The 16,319-nt window shown below is 41.2% G+C and overlaps 1 protein-coding gene across 1 annotated transcript in view; it reads right to left on the reverse strand.

Moving 5' to 3' along the window:
- Nucleotides 1–10,698: 10,698 nt before the first annotated feature.
- The window catches only part of LOC128306517 (neuronal acetylcholine receptor subunit alpha-7-like), an 84,548-nt gene continuing 78,927 nt past the window's right edge, over nt 10,699–16,319 (reverse strand). The window contains exons 9-15 of the mRNA XM_053044049.1: nt 15,620–15,695; nt 15,329–15,523; nt 13,640–13,726; nt 13,459–13,568; nt 13,263–13,396; nt 12,897–13,197; nt 10,699–11,658 (exon numbers count right to left, since the gene is read on the reverse strand). Of these exons, the coding sequence (XP_052900009.1) occupies nt 11,506–11,658; nt 12,897–13,197; nt 13,263–13,396; nt 13,459–13,568; nt 13,640–13,726; nt 15,329–15,523; nt 15,620–15,695 (1,056 nt within the window). The 3' untranslated portion in view covers nt 10,699–11,505. The remainder of the gene's footprint in view (nt 11,659–12,896; nt 13,198–13,262; nt 13,397–13,458; nt 13,569–13,639; nt 13,727–15,328; nt 15,524–15,619; nt 15,696–16,319) is intronic.

Here is a 16,319-nt window from a genome sequence, read left to right on the forward strand (position 1 = left end):
ACACACACACACCGGGAAGCTTATTTGATAGAAAGCAGCAAATAGCAACGGCAGTTGGGCAGATAATATTAAACAAGGAAACAAGAGCAAAACAATAAAAATAGCTACAAAGAATAAATGCAAATGTGGGAATTTCGCAAAACTAAAGTGATGAAAACGGTATGTGGGAAGGAATGGGAAACAAATACGCATTTCTACAACATAGTAACGCAAACAGCGAAAGGAATGATTTACACATAAAACGCAGCGGAACAAACAAGAAAATGCGCATATTTCCATTAAACCCCACTTGCAGCAAAGATAAGAATGATATGAGAGCGAATGGGGATGGCAGTAATAAACAAAGGAGACAGGTAAATAAGGCAAACACAGATATAAAAAAGGGGATTAAACAAAGGCAAAAAAGAACAAACAAAAGAAACGAAAGAAAAACCCGTAACAGCATACAACAACGTAAGCAAAGGAATATTGTAATATTAAAATACATTTGAAAAGTATATATGATACAATAAAAATGTAACTAAAAATCAAAAGAGAAAAAAAACACACACACAAATGCGTTTGCAATTCTTTAAGTTAAAATCGTTTTGTATTAAAACATCGTTAAAGGATTGTGTACGCGATATAAACCGCGTTGCATAAGCTTTAACATGTTTTGGATCTATTGCTTAATATATTGGAGCATACGGAGCAGTGTTGGCAAACCCTTTTCGAGCAGAAAAGATTTTCCAGTTTTGGTACCAAAGATGCATCTCATAATAGTTTACCCTATTTTATATTTTTACCTTGTTTACCTTTTTTTTGCTTCTGTAAACACTAAAAATTTTCAAAGGGTTTTTCTTTGCAGTAAAGAATATCGCTTCGTTTCGGATGTTGACCGCTGCCAAAAGGTACCGGGAGTGCTTTGGAAATTATTTGAATAATTTATTTCGAACATAATTCAAACCGTTCTGTTGTTCGGTTTTTTTTCTTTTGCCTTTTTTGTTTTGGTTTATTAGTTTATTCATTTACTTTGAATTTACTTTATCCGGCGTGTGAGTTTGTGTGTGTGTGAAAGTATTTGTATGTACGTGTAAGTTGTCTAGTGTTTTTGCTGTGTTTTGTTTGCTGTACTTGTTTAGTATGTTATTTTTGTTTCTTTTTGAACCTTTTTTGTTTTGTGCGTTGTGTTTTTATCTTTATTTTAGTGCTTTTGTGTTGTTTGGCTCTTTGCCATTCCATTTTGTCGTTTTACTTTACTTGTCTTCTTTATCTGTTTTTCCTTTTTTGCCCTTTTATCTTGCTCTGTCTTTTTTCTTTCTTTCTTTTTCGCCTTTTTTGCATTTCTTTTCACGCCGTAGGTTTTTGTTGCTGTGTTTGTGTTATATTTATGTTTCTGTGTATTTGTTTTGTGTGGGTGTGTGCCTTTTTCTCTTTTTGTTTATTTTTTTGCTAACAAATCTCGCTTACAACCATTATTGAACGTTTTCAAAAAATGCAATGATTGATTTATGCTCTCTCACTATGCAATCTATGAAAAGTTTGTCCACCAGCCCCCTCCCATTCGTTACCGTCCTCCCTTTATCCTGGCGGACCCTTCTTTCTAATATTACGTTCGCGTTTCGTTTCATAACCGGGGAGCAATTAGAAAGATATTTCCGCCCTACTGCGGGCGAGCTGCGGTGCCACCCCCGTGTGTTTTTTTTGTCGGTACACGTGAAAGGTGTATTCGTTTTTTAGTTTAACGGCTACTTGTTTTCTGTTTTTTTGTTTTAATTTTTCTTTTATAAAATGTGTATGTATGTGTTTGGCTTGCTTCACCTTAAGTTACCTTTTCGGATTATAGTGTTTTATGCTTAAACGTGCGCATTTTTTTAAGTGTTCGTCCCCATTCCCGTTTCGCTCTTAGTGCGCACCCGATCCGATTTTTGCCTCAGTCGCCACACCGGTTGCCAGTGGCGCACCGTAGATTTGTAGTAACGTCGAAAAGCCACCACCATTGGCACCGTAGTGTGCTTTTGCTCACTCGCACCAGGAGTGCCAGGGTGAAACGTTTCCAATAGGCTGGATTGGCTGGATGTTTTTTTTTACAAGATTCAGCATTCGCCTTTCGTCCTTTAACTATCGCACGGTTACTAACCGCCCCATTCTAACTCTCCCTACCGTGTCCACCTTAAGATAAGAAGTATTAGTATGCAAACATTCGAAACATTCGGTGCGTATGTGTATACGTTACCGACTGGAGGTGAGCCAGTTTTTGTCGTGTTTTTCCCCCCTTTTTTTCTCTCTCTCTCTCTCGCTTTATTTCTTTATTTTGCATTTGATTTTGTTTTATGCACGAACAATTCGCTAACGTGTGTTAGAAGTTTAACTACATAATTGAAACTGATTTATCAACTGGTTTTAGGTTAGAGTTTAGTAGTGTTTGATTCGGTAGCTTGTTAATGTTAGTGTGTGCGTGTTTTGTGTTTTCTTTTTCTTTGTTATAATTTAAATTTAACACTTTTTTTAGAGCCATACAGTTAGCGCACGCGGGCCCCAAACCTAACGCGAGAGTGTTTGACACCCCTGTGAAAGGATGATCGTTTGGCAAAGAGTGTTTTTGGAGCTAAATTTTCCTCTGCCCTGTTTTGCGTTGGTATTATGAAAGTGATGTTAATATAATTTAATTTAACTATTTTAAATCAATACAGTTGGAAAAAGAGTGAAACATGGGAAGAAAACAAATTATTCGACTATTTAACCAAACTAACTAAAATAACTTAACGCTTATGTTATGCAAGTACCCTAAATAAGTTCTTTTATGCAAATTTGCATATTTTTAGGCGTTCTTTACCTTTATTTGAGCATGACAAACAATGGCAAAACGGGTTTTGAACAATTTGACTAGTTACATTCGATTGAAGTCTTTTTGAGATAGAATTTGCTAGTAAACTGCTTTAACTTATGTTACAACATTTTTAAACTTAATCTAAGTTAGCAACTGAACTAGAAACAATTCTCGTGAGACGATGTTTTGTTTTGTATGCTTTATCCTGTTCACCTTGAAAGTATGCAATCACAGTTTAAAGCTTCCTCCGTAGTAGGGTTAGTAAGACCCGCGTTATGATCATGCTCCTGGATACGGTCTATCGGTGGAGGTGGTGTTCAGTAACAGTGGATATTAAAACACTGCGTTGCATACCAGCAGGCGCCCGAAACTGAACAACCCAAACGGGTGTTCCGTTTAAGGGGGTTTCCCACTTTCGTGTCACTGTAGAGTAAAGGTAGGTGTTTTTCATTTTTTTCTTTTGTTTGTTTTTGTTGACATAAGTTATGTTTTTTTTGCAGTATTGTAGTAATGATAGTCGCATACATTTGGCACATTATCATTAGCTTGAACTTGGCATAACATTGGTTAAACATTTGACCGTGTGTTTGTTTGGGTTTTTTTTGTGTATAGCGAGTGGGTATACTTTTTTTCTTTTATTCGACTAACAGTGTTTCGAAAATCAACCACTCAAGACGAATGTTTTAGCTAGTGTTTTTTTTTCTTGTTCATCTCCATATTAAAGGTAACTTAATCGCCGTTACGATCTTACCTTCAGGTTTTTAGGTTTTGCTTATACGTATTAGATAAAGAAACGAATTGACTATCGGTTTGACTAACAACTAATGGGGTTGTAACAGTGTGCCCGGGGATCGTGCATTTATATTCTTTTCCCCTCCCTGCTCCCGCTTACAGGGCTAGGCTGCAAACAAAACCATAGCCTGACAGATGTAACGCACCTGCATGAGTATAAAACTTACTTATCTGTGCATCAATTGTATTTAAGTATCAGTTTCAGAATTTTGGGGTGAACAAGTATTTCGCTAGTACGCTTCGACATACCTGCAACGACACAAATACATGTTTGGAGAAAGTTTATTCCTTTTTTTTTAAACATCAGCGTGTGAGCAAATTGTAATCGCATCGTTTAGTGTATTCCCACATTAAGGTGCTACTAAACGTGAAGAATACAACCCTAGAGTTTAGATGGAACTCGCTGTCCCGCTTTAGCTCTTAACTGTCCACAAAACCATTCCAAACCCTGCCTTAGTATTGCGCGTGACGTTTACTATTCGGTTACGAAATTCTTTTCACTCGGTTTCCATGTTGCTTTTTTCCTTTTAAAACAGAGAAAGAAAAACTATATGTGTTCGATATGTGTGAGGAAAAGGAGAAGAGGGAAGGAGGGGGGGGGGGAGGGGAGGTATAATTGGAGTTTAAGTAATTGCACTACTCGTGAATATGTACCTAACCGCATTGAAACTGGGTTTACTTCATTTTTCTCATCTCTCGTTCGCTCTCCCACTCTCTCTCTCTCTCTGTATTCGTGTCTCGACTCACTAACACCTAGGCGCGCACTTCAACGTACAGCTCCGGTGCCGTGACCGGGAGCATTCGAAACGCGTTGTATGTGTTTTAATTTATCGGATTTAGACATTTATGCTTTACTTTCGATCATTTTTCTTTATTTATATTTATATGTATATGGTTTAGTATATACTTTTTTGTTTTCTTTATTAATTAAAATAGCCTTGTAAGTGGTGTGTACGAGTGGGGGTTGGTGTGGTTATGTGAGAAATAGAAATGTATGTGAGTATGTGTGTGTGGGTTTAGTATGGAAAGTGAGTACAGCTGATTGATGTGCTAAAATGAGCTATAATTGTGTGACGTTGCACGATCGAATCACGACGCCATTTTTTTTTCTTCGTATATTTTTCCCATGGCCCGCACGAAGGAACGCTGGGAAAGATTTGGACAGAAAAACGGGGTTGGGAAAAAGAGGTATCCAAAAAACAACAAAGATGTGGGAGGGGGTATTTTTTATTTTTTTTACTAGTTGAACTCCCCTTCCGTGATCGGATAAATATTAATTAACTATTAACGCGACCTTTATAGTTCGATTTGCCCCACTCTCCTGGCAAATTCCTTACGTTCCTCGCGCGATACTAGGAGAGAGGAAGAAGGATTAGTAGCCGCTTAGTGAATATCTATAGCTTGGCGCATCGTTTATTGTTCATCTTTAACTGCCCTTGTAGGGAACCTTGGCTCTTTTGTGTGTCTTCTGTGGAATGGCGCGTGTTGTATTTTCATTTTTTTGTGCGCTTTTAGCGAGAGTGTTTGTGTGTGTGTGCGTGTCTGTGTGTATTGTAGTAGTTAATAAGTTTAGTGTGTTTGCGTGCTTCATCTGCTTTAAATCGTTTGATATCGCCTTTTTCCCGTCCTTTTGTTTTAAACTCTCTCTTTCGCTTATCGTTGGAAGACCGGTTTTTTTTATTCAATCGATAGCATCCTCTCACCTTTACGATACGTATAGCCGTGAGAGTGATGCTGTGTATGTCTTCTTAGTGTGGGTGTATACTTTTATAACAAGAGTGCACAGGTGTGTTGTGGCCGTTGCGTTGCGTGAGCGAGAGAGATAGTGTGTTTGTTTTGTTGCACTTATTGCACTCTTTTTGCACTTATAGCCGTGATATACCGGAAAGAATGGGTTCTGATTATCGCGTTAGGGAAGGTGTTTTGTGAATATTACGATTTGTGCGAAACGGAAACGCATGCTGTGTGCGTGAGTTGATAAAGCCATGTCTGGTGAACAGTCCCATCTGTTTGTTAGTATCTCCAATTGAGTTATGTTTGTGTGAGAGTGTTAAAGATCGGTATGTTTAACTGACGATCGCATGAAAAGGTGAGGGAGAGAGAGTGGAGTCTTTTTAGTTACGCCATGATTGTTTACAACTCGTTTTCGCCCGTAACGTGGCCGAACCGACTCGGCTGCCCGACGTTCACGACCCGAACTGTCACTGTTTGACAGTTTGCCTACTTAGTATTGTACTCAACTATCACTACTTGTCACAATCGTGTGCACTATGCGGCTCCATTTTGTGCTACTACTATCTCACTCTCACGGTGAGCCAAGAGGTTCGTAAAGAGGGCAGGGGAAGGGGAATAATGGGTCTTGCGTGTGTGCGTAAGAAGTGATTACTATTTCCATGGGTTTGACAGCTGCTACACACTCGCTCGCTGTCAGTGGTTGACGGTGGTTGGTTTTTGGCATTGGGAAATATATCGTTCGCCCCTCCGGTAATGTAACGATGCAACTATGCGCTTATTGCTCGCCTCTTGTTCCATCCTTTCCCCACACCTTGTCCACAAAAACAACCAACAAGTCGGGTTTCTTTTGTCGCGTTTGAAGTTTGTGACCCGACCGTTGGGTTTATTTATCCCTTGTTTAATGTTTTTTTTATCGTTTTTCTGACCAATGAATACAAATATGTTATTTTTTTTTACTTGTGTGTTATCTGTATGTGTGTTTTTAAGATTTTTGCTTTGTTTTACTTGTGACGTCTTTAGTTTAATGTTTAGTTCCGGTTCTGCACGGTCTTGCTATATTAAATGTAATACCACATTATGCGCTTACTTGCTAAACTTTTGATTTAACAGTTTTTTTGTTGTTGTTCTTTGCTTAATAAGTTTTTTGTTTTGTTTTAATGATTTGTTACCTGCTGCTGCTGCGACTTTTGCACTTATAACATAGCCCATTTGCCAGGATCACTTGCGTTTATAATTGTTCTAACCGACTCCATTTTCGACACCGTAGTCACTCATTCACACGCACTCACTAGACCGTTCACACTCACCCTTTGAACATGGCTGACCTAAACGGGGTAACTTTTAGTTTGCTTTGTTTCCTTCTTTTCCTTGTTTGCAAACAGTTTTTTTGTTTATTTTCTCCCGATGTGTGTTATTTTTTAATTTGTTTTTGTTCTGTTTGAGTTTAATAACTTTGTTTTGTAACTTTACACGTTTGTTTCGATTTGATTTGGGAGAGGGGGAGGCTGCTTTTGCTTTTGTTTAATTGTATAAAAATGTAACAACAGTTTCCGCCAGGATTTTTAATCTTTTACATCGCGCGTATTGCACGTGAGTGTTTTTTTATATTTTCCTTAGCTTTTCCTTCCGGCTTTAGATGTGTATTTGTGTGCGCGTGTTTTTTTTCATTATTGTTGTTTACTTTGATTGAAGCTCCGACAGAGGAGGTTAGTGGTTGAAGGAAGTTTTAAGGGGTGGGAAAAGTGGTGGAAAAGGGAGTGGGTAAAGCACAGGAAGAATTTGTTTTAAGGACAACAGGAGCGTTAGCATCAAGTTTTGAAGGATTCGTTTGGATTCCGCTGAATATCCAATGAATATTCAAGCAGAATGTTATTAACATGTTTTTGCTTATGTTTTTTGATTGTTTACTCTTCCATTTCGGTGTTTTTTGTTTTTTTTTATTTTTGACCAGCTGAGTATTTCTTTCGTTTTTGTTGTTTGTTGTGTTTGCCCTTGGCAAGTATGTGTTTAATATGGTTTCATGCTCCATTATGTTGCTTTTTTCGTTTGTTTTACGTACTGTGTAACGTTTTATATGTTGTATAAATATGCTTACTTTTGCAGATTATAGTGTGCTTTGTTCTTTTCTCTCTTTCTCATTGTCTCGTTCGGGGCTGTCTTTTTCTATAATCTTTTTTTTTCTAGTGCGGTCATAGTTGGGATTGTGTGTTGTGTTTTGTAGCAACTTTTTAAATTTTGTGTTTCCTTTTTTTGTTTGATGCTGGTTTTTGTGAACTTCTCGTTCACTTTGCCACGGTCCGAATGTGCTGGGTGCGTTTACAGTTAGTTAAAGCTAGCCACAATCCACACGTAGACTACTGTGCCGTTTCATTTTGTTGGAATGTTTTTTGTTTGTGGTAGGGGAAGCAAGAGAGCAGAGGGAATTCATAAGATGTAGAACGGTTTGGCAATACTTGGTTGTAAAGTGAGGTTAAGGATTAAGATAACCATGTTTTAAAAAGGGCGAAAGACTTGAAAGGAAGGGGTAGGAAGAAGGGGTAAGTTTTTGTTCCAGTCCGCTTACCATCTCTGACTCATTCTGTGTAGTGAAGGTTGCTTTTTGTCGACACATTATAAGCAGTATTGATAGAAAGAGCACTAGAAAGAGTTATTTCTTCTTTGATTTGCATTGTGCTGATTTCTATAACGGTGCCATTGACTGTCAGTTTTATTTCTTCTGTGGGTTTTTTTTGCATTATTATTTCGTTTTCGTTTTGCGATCAAGCGGCTGAGAATGTTTGCAATTTATTTCAAATAGCCATTTTGTTTGTCAAGATTGTTTATGTATTGTGTTTTTGCGTGTTGTGGTTTTGTTTTCTTTCTGTGTGTTATTTTATTTTGTTCAATTTTCGATTGGTTTGGTAATGTAACTGATGTCCTACTGTCAATGAATCCCTTTTTTGCTTCGTGTGCTTTTGCTTTTTTTATTTAAGATTTTATTTTTATGTTATTTTATTTATGTTTTTTTTTTGTTAGTGGTTATCACAGCATTTTTCTTTTCATCTGTCGCATACCCATAACCATGCTTAACGTCACTGTGTTGTTAACGTACTATACCACAACATTCCTGTCACCGGTTTGTTTTCTTTTACGTCCTCCCATTATTCTTTCCATCTGCCCTTCCCTTCCTTTGACAGTTCGCTACCACAAACACACACAAACAGGCGCCGGAAAAAAACGCGCTTCAAATATTGGCTACAGTCTGAGCGACGCATTAACAAAACGTTAGCTTAGTTTAACAACTACGTAAAACGCTGCGAACTGCGGGACATTTTGACGCAAACAATGGTCGCGGCCATGCTACGGTACCGAAATCGATGCTACATGTAACGTACGCTTGCCTGCCAGATGCACGCCGGGGCCTAACCCCACCGTGGTGCGTTATTTATCTTACTATTTTGCTATTTGTAGTTATGTTTCTTCTTCTCCTCCGTATTTCATTCAACTAACGCCTAACGCCTAACAACAGCTAACAGAAAAACGCATCAACTGATAGTGAAAAGAAAGAACCAAAACAAATCCTTGAAACAAAAACTCCTCAACAGGCAAGAACGTTTGTGTTGGCGAGAAGTATGTATGCAATTGAAAGCATTTTGTAGTTCCTAGGCACTGTAAAACTGTCAAACATTGTTGCGGTGTAGTGTTTGTGTACGCGGTTGCATCATTTGCCCCATTTGCCTGTTGTGTTAGTGTGTGTTACTAGTGGACACTCTCCTACAGCCATTTGCTTTTTTTCTCTCTCTCTCGCTCTTTCTCTCTTTTTACTGTCACTGTGTGCAGAAAATGCGTATCAGCTGATATAATCGGTCAGCTGTTGTCCAGTACATCAATTACCATTTGCATTCGCTCTCTCTCTCACTCTCTCTCTCTCTCTCTCTCTCTCCTTATTCTCTTTATCCACGCTTCGTGCTTGATTTGTCTTGCTTGTCTCGCTCGCTCGCTGAGATTGTATTGTTATCTTTCGCACACACACACCCACACACTCGGCTTACTACTTTAGCTCAACTACCGTTTCTTCCCTCCCTCGTAAGCACTGGAGCTGTCAATTCGGTTTGACGTTTCTCTAGCCTTCAAGTGGTAGTAAATAAGCTAGTGGAACTACCACAATACTCGGAAGCTTTTATCTCCTCCCCAGCATCTGGATTATTGTTTTGTTGTGTTTGCTAGCATCACAGTTTGCCTGCCCGCATGTGAACCGGGGTGTTTTTTTCGGGGATTATTATTCAGAATTGAGGACGTTGCCCGAACTGACGACGAACACGCGAAGACGAACTAGATTGACAGCGTTCGTCGGTACCAACACAGGAATGGTGGTGACAGCTGAACTAGATATCGCCCGTACTGGTCCTTATACCTTATCGCAGTAAAACAGCCGAACAGGTGAAGAAGAATGCTCAATGCCAACGAATTTCGCAAAACGATACACTAAACTGGAGCAGAACTTGCTTAATCGCAACGCACGAGCTAAATGATTGCTAAAGCGTATACTACGGAGGTCTAACGATTCTGTCACGCAAATTGTATCTACGGCGGCTACGGTGCCACGAAAAAGCAAGCTAACTAACTTATTGGAAGCGAACGCTTCAATCCTGTTCAACTACGAAGAGATTTAACACCGGCTAATAAAGTAACTCGCAGCTTGCGAATGGCAAGATGATGTAGGGGACTGTGCAACTGAATCACAAAAGTAACACCGTTGGGTATTGAAGTCATTCCCACAGGGATGCTCAATCTCGTACGAGCTACCCCTCTATTAGCTCCTTTCCTCCGATACACCTTTCTTTTCTTTTTTTGCAGGCTCTCCGCCGAGTGCGAGCTCGCTTCGCCTAGGATCAAATAGCACAGCCTAAGGATAGGTGGCGCCACTGTATCGGTAGAAATGTTAATCATAGTAGTTGCAATTAGCAGAAGCAGTAGTAGTTGCTCGTGTGTGTAAAGTGTGAGAGTGTGTGCAGTGTGTTTCTTCCACTTGCTGTTCCGGTTTCCTGCCCTCCGCATAGTTATTATTAGTAGTTGACGTTTTAGTAGTATATAGTAGTAGTAGTGGTAGTAGTATTTAGTAGTAGTAGCAATAGTAGTTGTACGAACAGTAGTTATTAGTAGCACTAGCAGTAGAATTTCTTGACGGTAGTTATGGTACTTTCGGTAGTATCCCGTTCACCCCATTTCCGTTCGTTCGCAGCTTCCGTGTTCGCTTCCGCGCTGTGTGTGGCTAATTGAGGCGTTGTGTGACCGGACAGAAGAAGCTACCCTGAACAAGGGCTGGGAAGCTGGGAAAATTCACCCCTGTATCCCCCACCCCCTTTCCCCCCCTCATCTAGCCTTCCTATGTTATATTCCCCCTCGCACCTCTGGACCCATCTCATCTTCGACCCATTGGGTTGCAGTTTGTTGCAGATGTGTGCTGTCACTCAAGCATTTCTCTGTCCCGTTTGTAGTGTTGCTGCCTGGAGGTTTTGTATTTTTTTTCTCTTCATTTCGCTATTATTACTTGTTTGTATTTTTTTGCTTGGTTTGTCTTTTTTTTTTTGTTGCCTGATAGCGAAAATGGGAGTTGTGTTATAAAAAAGAATTCCGCATCGTACGCGGAGTGTACTCGTTTCGTAGTTGGGCTCCACCATCACGTGGATGGGCTGGCCGTTCCACACGTCTCGTATATCAATTCGTCTAGCCCCCGTGCATGTGTGGGTGTATGTGTGTGTGTGTCTCTCTTGGTCGCCTGTTTATCGCCCGGTTGTCTATGTGTCGTTGATGAGCTTAAAATTCTTCACGAAAATATACACATACCGTCGCAGGCGATAGTCGGCAACGGTGACCAGCTGTGCGAGACCGTATGCGAGCGAGTGCCGCCTGCGTACCAGCCACCAGCACGCCACCAGCAGGCCGCTGAGCAGCACGAGCAGAAGGGGTAGTGGTAGTGGGCAGCAACGTTGCAGCTCGTACGCGAAACCATTGCAACCGCCGCCATGCTTGTCGTCCTGTTGATCGTCACCGTCAACGCCCTGTACGGCGCCGGGTTGCGTGCCGAGTTCGGCGTTGGCGGTGGTCGTGTTGGTGCGGGTTGGGAGGGTCGTAGTAGTGGTACGATCGTGGTGACCGTTGGTGCCGGTGTGCCGCCGTGCTGATGGTTGTTATGAAACGATAAAGTGCGGCGCGGAGAACAGGACAGCCAGCGTGGCGATGATCGTGAACAGGGTGAATATGATAAGGCACAGACGATCGACTACCATGGCGGCGAACTTCCATTCGCGCGTGATCTCGCCACTCTCGTCCTCCTTGCGGAGCTGCTTGTATGGTGTGTGTGGGAAACAGGACATAGATGAGGTTTCATTTGTTGAACAACAAGCGCTACGGTAAGCTTCGGCTGTCAATCGAATTGCATAGTTTTTGGAGGGTGGTGTTTTAATTTGTCATTTTCTTTCCCTAATCGATTGATTGGCCAATAAGGTATGCAATTCGCATGACACAACGGTATGGTATAAGTGCAGATCTTCACAGGGTATTATTCTTTTGGGATTTGTAGCGCCTGAAAGTATGCTATGTCTTTTTTTAAATTTACTCAATAAAACTTCAGAAAGCGCAGGTAGTAGAGTAAATCATTGAATTTAGAAATAATCTAAATTTTTTGTGCCCCAAACTATGTATTGTTGCACTAGAAATAATATATTCAAAATTAATTAAACAAAATAAAAATTAAATTTTGTATTACTTAGTTGATATTAATATTTTTTTGTCCTAATCAAAACAACCAAAAGCGATATTCAATTAAAATTATTACGGTGCGGTTAAGGTTCTACTCTAGAAGCGATTAAAACCTTAGAAAACCTATGCGCCGAAATGCAGTCAATTGTTTAAACGAGGGATGGGTCTGACGTTTAACGATGGAGGCACCTAGTGTTTGATAAGGCGGAGTATGTTATAAGCAAATAAAATATTCTTTATTTTTTTATAATTAAATTACGACGGCTTCGCCGTATTATCAACATTCTTTATATTTACTTCGATAAATTCGTAAATTCAGATATTAATGAAGAATATTTTATTTACTTAAAACCTACTCCACCTTACCAAACACCAGGCGCCTCCATCGGTTGGTTAGTTTTATCTTGGAAATTGTGTTTTATTTACTGCACAAAAAAAAATATTTTCAATACAAAAGTATACAATCACATTCATCAATGTGGAAGACACACCATGTATTATTGTGACAGTCTAATGAAATACTTGTTGCTTCCCCTTTTTTATCAGCTACCAGGCGTCTCCATGAGTATCGATTAATCAGGCATGCAGGCAATTGTACAACCACGGGATGGGTCTGACGTTTAACCGTAATTTTACAAGGGTTCTACGATGTCTATTAGAATTAGCATTTTACGCAGGAATTCCCCGAATTTTAAGCTAGCTGCATTTTTTTTAAATATATTGCATACCTTCAGGCGCTCAAAACCTCACACGAAGAGCATAATACACTTATACGACGCAAGCTTCCCAGCAAAGCAACTATTGAGCTTAAGGGACCCACCTGATCGGTGATGTAGCGTAGCTCCTTCAGTATCAACGCTAGCTCGTACTCGGCGGACGAGCTGAGACAGGTGTGCGAGGAAACGGTTTCGTGCAGGCGGCCACCACCGGCACTGATCGTACCGAGACCGGCGGAACGGCCGATCGTGTCGGTCGCACCGATCGGTCCGACACTACCATCCTCACCCTGACGGTACACGGTCCGGTAGTAGGTGGGATTATGTGGCAGCGTGTTGCACCGGTGATTGCACCGGAAGTCGTCGTCGATGTCCAGAACGTTGGCCAGCAGCGACTTGGAGGATCTGTCGGAACAGAGAGGTAATCTAGACATCCAAGACATCCATCTTGCGCCCTCCTGTTTACTTACCGCTCGCGCATCTCCACCTCCTGCAGCTGCTTGTTCTTTTCGTCCACTGTTGGGCGGCATGGATGTGGATAAGGTTCACCCGGTCGGCTCATGCGCAGGATGAACGGTAACCAGATCAGGAACACAACGCGAATCTAATGCAGAAAGCAATTACTGGCAAAAATTCTTTCAATGTCGCGGTATAGTTTAAGCTTACCCATTCAGACATTTCGTGCGTGTCGGAGTTGCGGTGGTGATAGTTCAGGATCAGGATCGTTGACACAACCGATGAGGCAACCATAAACATGATACAATTGAAGTAGGTTCCTGCAGGTTACGGGAGGGAGTATTTGAGAATTCAATTTGAAGCAAGTAAAAGACCAAGAACAGTGCGTTACCTAGGAGAGGCACTGCGTCTGATGTAGCCGGCATCGTCTCGGCGACCATGTTCAGGAAGACTGTGAGTGATAGCAGAATCGTGACACCTGCGAGAGTATTTTAGAACAGAATTGTAGACAGAATTTTAGAAAAAAAATCAAAAATATCCGCCCAACACTTTTTTTTTGCACAGATTAAATAAGTCATACAACTTTTATTGTACCAGAACAGAGGTTGAACAAATGTAATTTTTGAAATTCAGGATCTAATGAATCTCTTGAGAGTCGACTCCTGATTTGAATGATTCCACGTTAAGGATCATATGAATGAGGCTTCACAAAAACATTCATTAAGTAGAACACTAATTACTTGTGTTATAATTATATTTTTGGTAGTAAACAATATCTAAGGTTGAACAATCCAATCATTCAAGTAGGTTGAATTGAGTGAATTGTAAAAATTATATAAAACGCTAAATTTAATAACTCTTGATCAGCTTTATTGAATGTTTATTCGAACGCTGCCACAAAGCATTCAATAAAAAAGCACTTAAGTACACCAAATTGCATACATTCAGGTGCTGCTAGTTCCCAGGATGCTCCCCACAAAAGGAGTGTTGTAGTACATTTTGTGTATTTTTTTTATTCAAAAGGTAACTCCGCTGGCAAAAAATTCGGTAATTAAAGATGGTGGAATTTATCCTAAAAGGACTTTCCGGGCGTCCATGGTTGCATTCATTATTGCAGAAATGTTTCAGGGTTTCTGGGGGTGGTTTTAGGCTGTGGGAACGGGTGGCAATGTGTAGCGCAAAAGATCGATCTCCACTGCCGGCATTTTTTTTTTGCGGTAGAAGAAACAACAGCAAACCACTTTTGCATTCCACTGCTATCACTATCTCTTTCTTTTTGCTTCCTATCCTTCTCTGTCCGATTTTTGTCTAGCGCCATGCGACTGATTTCCGATACTGAAACGCTCCTGCGTATAAAGCGATGATGGGGAAAGGGGTAAAAGCCCCTCCTCAAACGGCAGGGGGGGAGGGGGCACCCCGAAACAGAGCGGAATGGTATGCAATTGCATTGGACATTGGGGTTATCGTTGGCAAATTGCCATCTTGAGCTCTGACACTGGCAGCGCCTGCCAGCACCGTGCAGGGAATAGTGCAGGGTCGCGCCCGTTTAGCAGCAACCGGATTGCGCCACATACGTTCCCCGGGAGAACCCCAGTGGAGCGATATATTTTATCGATGCAAATGCAATTTCGGACCCAGAACACTGGGACACGGACACAGTGTATCTCCCTGTATGTGTGTGTGTGTGTCTTTATTTTTTGTTGTTGCTCTTTTTCTTGCTGTCTTTCCTATTTTTCGGTGGAGACAGCATGAAGGGTTTTGTGTGTGTGTGTGTGTGTGTGTGTGTGTTTTTTTTCGGGTTTTGGTGGCAACATTTTTGCCACGACATGGGATGGCATTCAGGGACATTCTGCACATCACTGCGTTTGTTGATAATTTATCGCTAAAGATAGCTCGTTTTTCATTGAAATATTTGTGCCAGCGCGGCCATTTTTAATCCCGGCCTCTGTTTGGGTAGTATTCTTACGGGCGCCTTTCGAAGCTCATGTGGAGCTCCCCATTGCACTCTGGCGATGGCCCTCAGCCTCGGTGCGATGCGTTTCCTTGAGACCGTAAGGCACCGAATCGGGGCAATACTTACCGAGCGACAGTTTTTCGCCGGAGTCGGGCGGCAGCGTGAAACCCAACAGTGCCATCGAGGCGATCAGCACGCACGGTACGATCAGGTTGAAGAAGTAGTAGAGCGTTTTGCGGCGGATCAGTATCGCGAAGGTGATGTCGATGTACGGTTCCGGGCAGCAGTTGTAGTAGATTTCGTTCCGCTTCCCAGGCACACCTGCAGGTTTGTGGAGACAGAAAGAGTGGGGGTGTGTGTGGAAAAGAGAGAGAAAAATTCATGAGGTTTCTTCAGAGCTTCCTCAAGAAAACTTACCCAGTAGCTCCCATTCGCCGTTAGTGATGAAGCTGCTAATATCTCCTCCAGATTCATCCTGAAGTTGTAGATCAAGCTGGAACGATACGAACACAACACATTACTGTAGCGTACCGCAAGCAACCTACGACAAATGACAGATTCCAACAATGCGTATCCATAAATCTTTTCCCCAGCAAATATTACAAGATTAGAACACTTCCCCATGCGGGACTCTTCAACTCTTACGCCAAACCCAAACTCACCCCACTGACTAGAGTGTATCCCGGTAGGAAGAAATCAACTTTGATGGAGAAATAACGGCCGTTTGTCTCTAAAACACCGAATCTCCGAGTGGAGTACCAGCTTATCCACCCTCTACTCCAATTCCAATTCTACTTCTGGAGCTTGCGCTAATTCAACTTATTTAGAGAATTTTTCTTCTCTCGACGCTTGTTTTATACATCGAGTCCTTCTTTAAGATATCGAGTTCCTTCAACGCCACCCCGATGCATCCTGTTAGTGATTAGAAGCTCTATTCATACTGATTTTATACAATACAATAAGTTCAATGGAGATTTTCTTATTCCTTGCGTAACTATCGAATTTACACGCTGTACATCTTCACACAACGCTGATCGCGCAGCCCCTGTAAACGGCTGTCTATGATTTTTGTAGGGTTTTTAGCGACGGAATCCCACGGCTGTTACATAGCACAGAG

The sequence above is a fragment of the Anopheles moucheti genome, chromosome X (assembly GCF_943734755.1).
Source record: "Anopheles moucheti chromosome X, idAnoMoucSN_F20_07, whole genome shotgun sequence".
In the NCBI taxonomy this organism is placed as follows: Eukaryota; Metazoa; Arthropoda; class Insecta; order Diptera; family Culicidae; genus Anopheles; species Anopheles moucheti.